This window comes from Meles meles, chromosome 3 (genome assembly GCF_922984935.1).
Source record: "Meles meles chromosome 3, mMelMel3.1 paternal haplotype, whole genome shotgun sequence".
Classification (NCBI taxonomy): domain Eukaryota; kingdom Metazoa; phylum Chordata; class Mammalia; order Carnivora; family Mustelidae; genus Meles; species Meles meles.
Genome location: NC_060068.1, coordinates 42,111,137 through 42,112,746, shown reverse-complemented (window position 1 = coordinate 42,112,746; position 1,610 = coordinate 42,111,137). Strand labels below are relative to the sequence as shown.

At 41.3% G+C, this 1,610-nt stretch overlaps 1 protein-coding gene across 1 annotated transcript; it reads right to left on the bottom strand.

Annotated features, from left to right (window-relative positions):
* Positions 1-790: 790 nt before the first annotated feature.
* On the bottom strand, positions 791-1,325 carry LOC123939214 (single-stranded DNA-binding protein, mitochondrial-like). The gene has a single exon (XM_046001139.1). The coding sequence runs from the start codon at positions 1,310-1,312 to the stop codon at positions 791-793; it is 522 nt and encodes a 173-aa protein (XP_045857095.1). The 5' UTR covers positions 1,313-1,325.
* Positions 1,326-1,610: the final 285 nt, after the last annotated feature.

The following is a 1,610-nucleotide window of genomic DNA, read 5'->3' as shown; positions in this document are numbered from 1 at the left end:
GAGCCCCGCATCAGGTTCTCACTCAGAGGGGAGCCTGCTTCCTCCCTCTCTCTGCCTGCCTTTCTGTCTGCTTGTGATCTCTCCCTGTCAAATAAATAAAATCTTTAAAAAAAAAAAAAAAGAAAAAGAAAGGAAAGAAAACCTTAAACACACACACACATACATACACCCCCCACATACATTCCTTTCTTCACTTCAGGGGTCTTCAGGGAGCCTTGAGGGTGGGGAGCTGTTTTTAAAAAAAGAAAATCTCTGACAAAACTGAAACAAAACTGAAGAACAGTGAAGAAATTCAGCAAGGTAAAGTCTTCACTGTTAACTCTAGCTTACTTTTCAAACATTGTAATAACGGTAGTATTTGTTGATGGTTTATAACATCTAAGACGTTGTTCTAGGTACTTTACAATTCATTACTGGGTTTGACTCCTAAAAAACACCATAACGTAGATGATATTATAATCAAACTGTACACCCTGAAGGGCACTGGGGTTTAGAGAGTTTAGGTAACTTGCCCATGTTCACGGGGTGTAGTGCTGGAGTCAGCAATTGAATCACAGAACTCACACTCTTAACCACCGCCAGGACCACAAAAATCCGCTCTGATATACCAAGTAGCATAAGCAGTTTTCTTCTAATACTCCTAGCCAGGACATTTAACCCTCACTCTGGGATTATCAACCTTTTCTCTTTCCTTGCATTCTTTCTTATTCTCACCATTTTCTCCAAGACCATCCTTTTCCCTCTCAGTCTCTCCCTCTCTCTTTTTTCTCATTTTATATAAAAGAGTATTTTAATTCTTGTCCTTAGGAACTAAAAGACTATACATGATTTGGAAATGAGACTGTACCAAACAATAGCCAAAGGAGAGTCGTCCACTCCATGCCTTCTCTTTGGTCTGGTCACTCAGAAATATAATGTTATCAGCTAAGATTGCTGTTGCTTGCCGCCTCACATTATTTTTATCTGTGTGTTCACCATAGTCTACTTCCCCATCCACATAACTTCGGGACCCCTTTTTCACACACTGATACACCCCACCTCTGAGGTCTGGGTGGAATACTGATATCCCATGCCATGTTGTCTTTTGACTTACATCACTCATCTGGTACGCTTCACTCTCCCCAGACCACCACATACCATTTGTCACTAGAGAAAATATCGTGACCAGGTTTTTCCCTTCCATGGGGTCCTGACCCACTCGCCGGAGCAGCTGCACATGGTTCAGAGAACTTTCAAGAACCAAGCTGCTAGCAATTCCAGACTCATGCCTTACAAACTGATGAAATACCTGTAATACAGGTCTTTGAAACATGGCTTCTATTTGATTTTCCTACAGTCTAGTCTTTGGTCTTCCCCTAGCAAAGAACTCATGTCTCCCTCCCTCCCTCACGGGATGCTCTAGCTGGTTCAGCTTCTAGCTAGGCCCCTCTGTCTCTTATTCATCCTGATTATTTTCTTCCCTGTCTTTAATAGGGGATTACAGAGAACCAAGGTGCATTTTATCACATACATTAAATGACTTTGTAGTGCATATTATTTATCCACTCCCCAAAATCAATCAGGTTATTAATCAGATTTCTTTTTGCTTCTTAACATCGCAGGAGATGCTT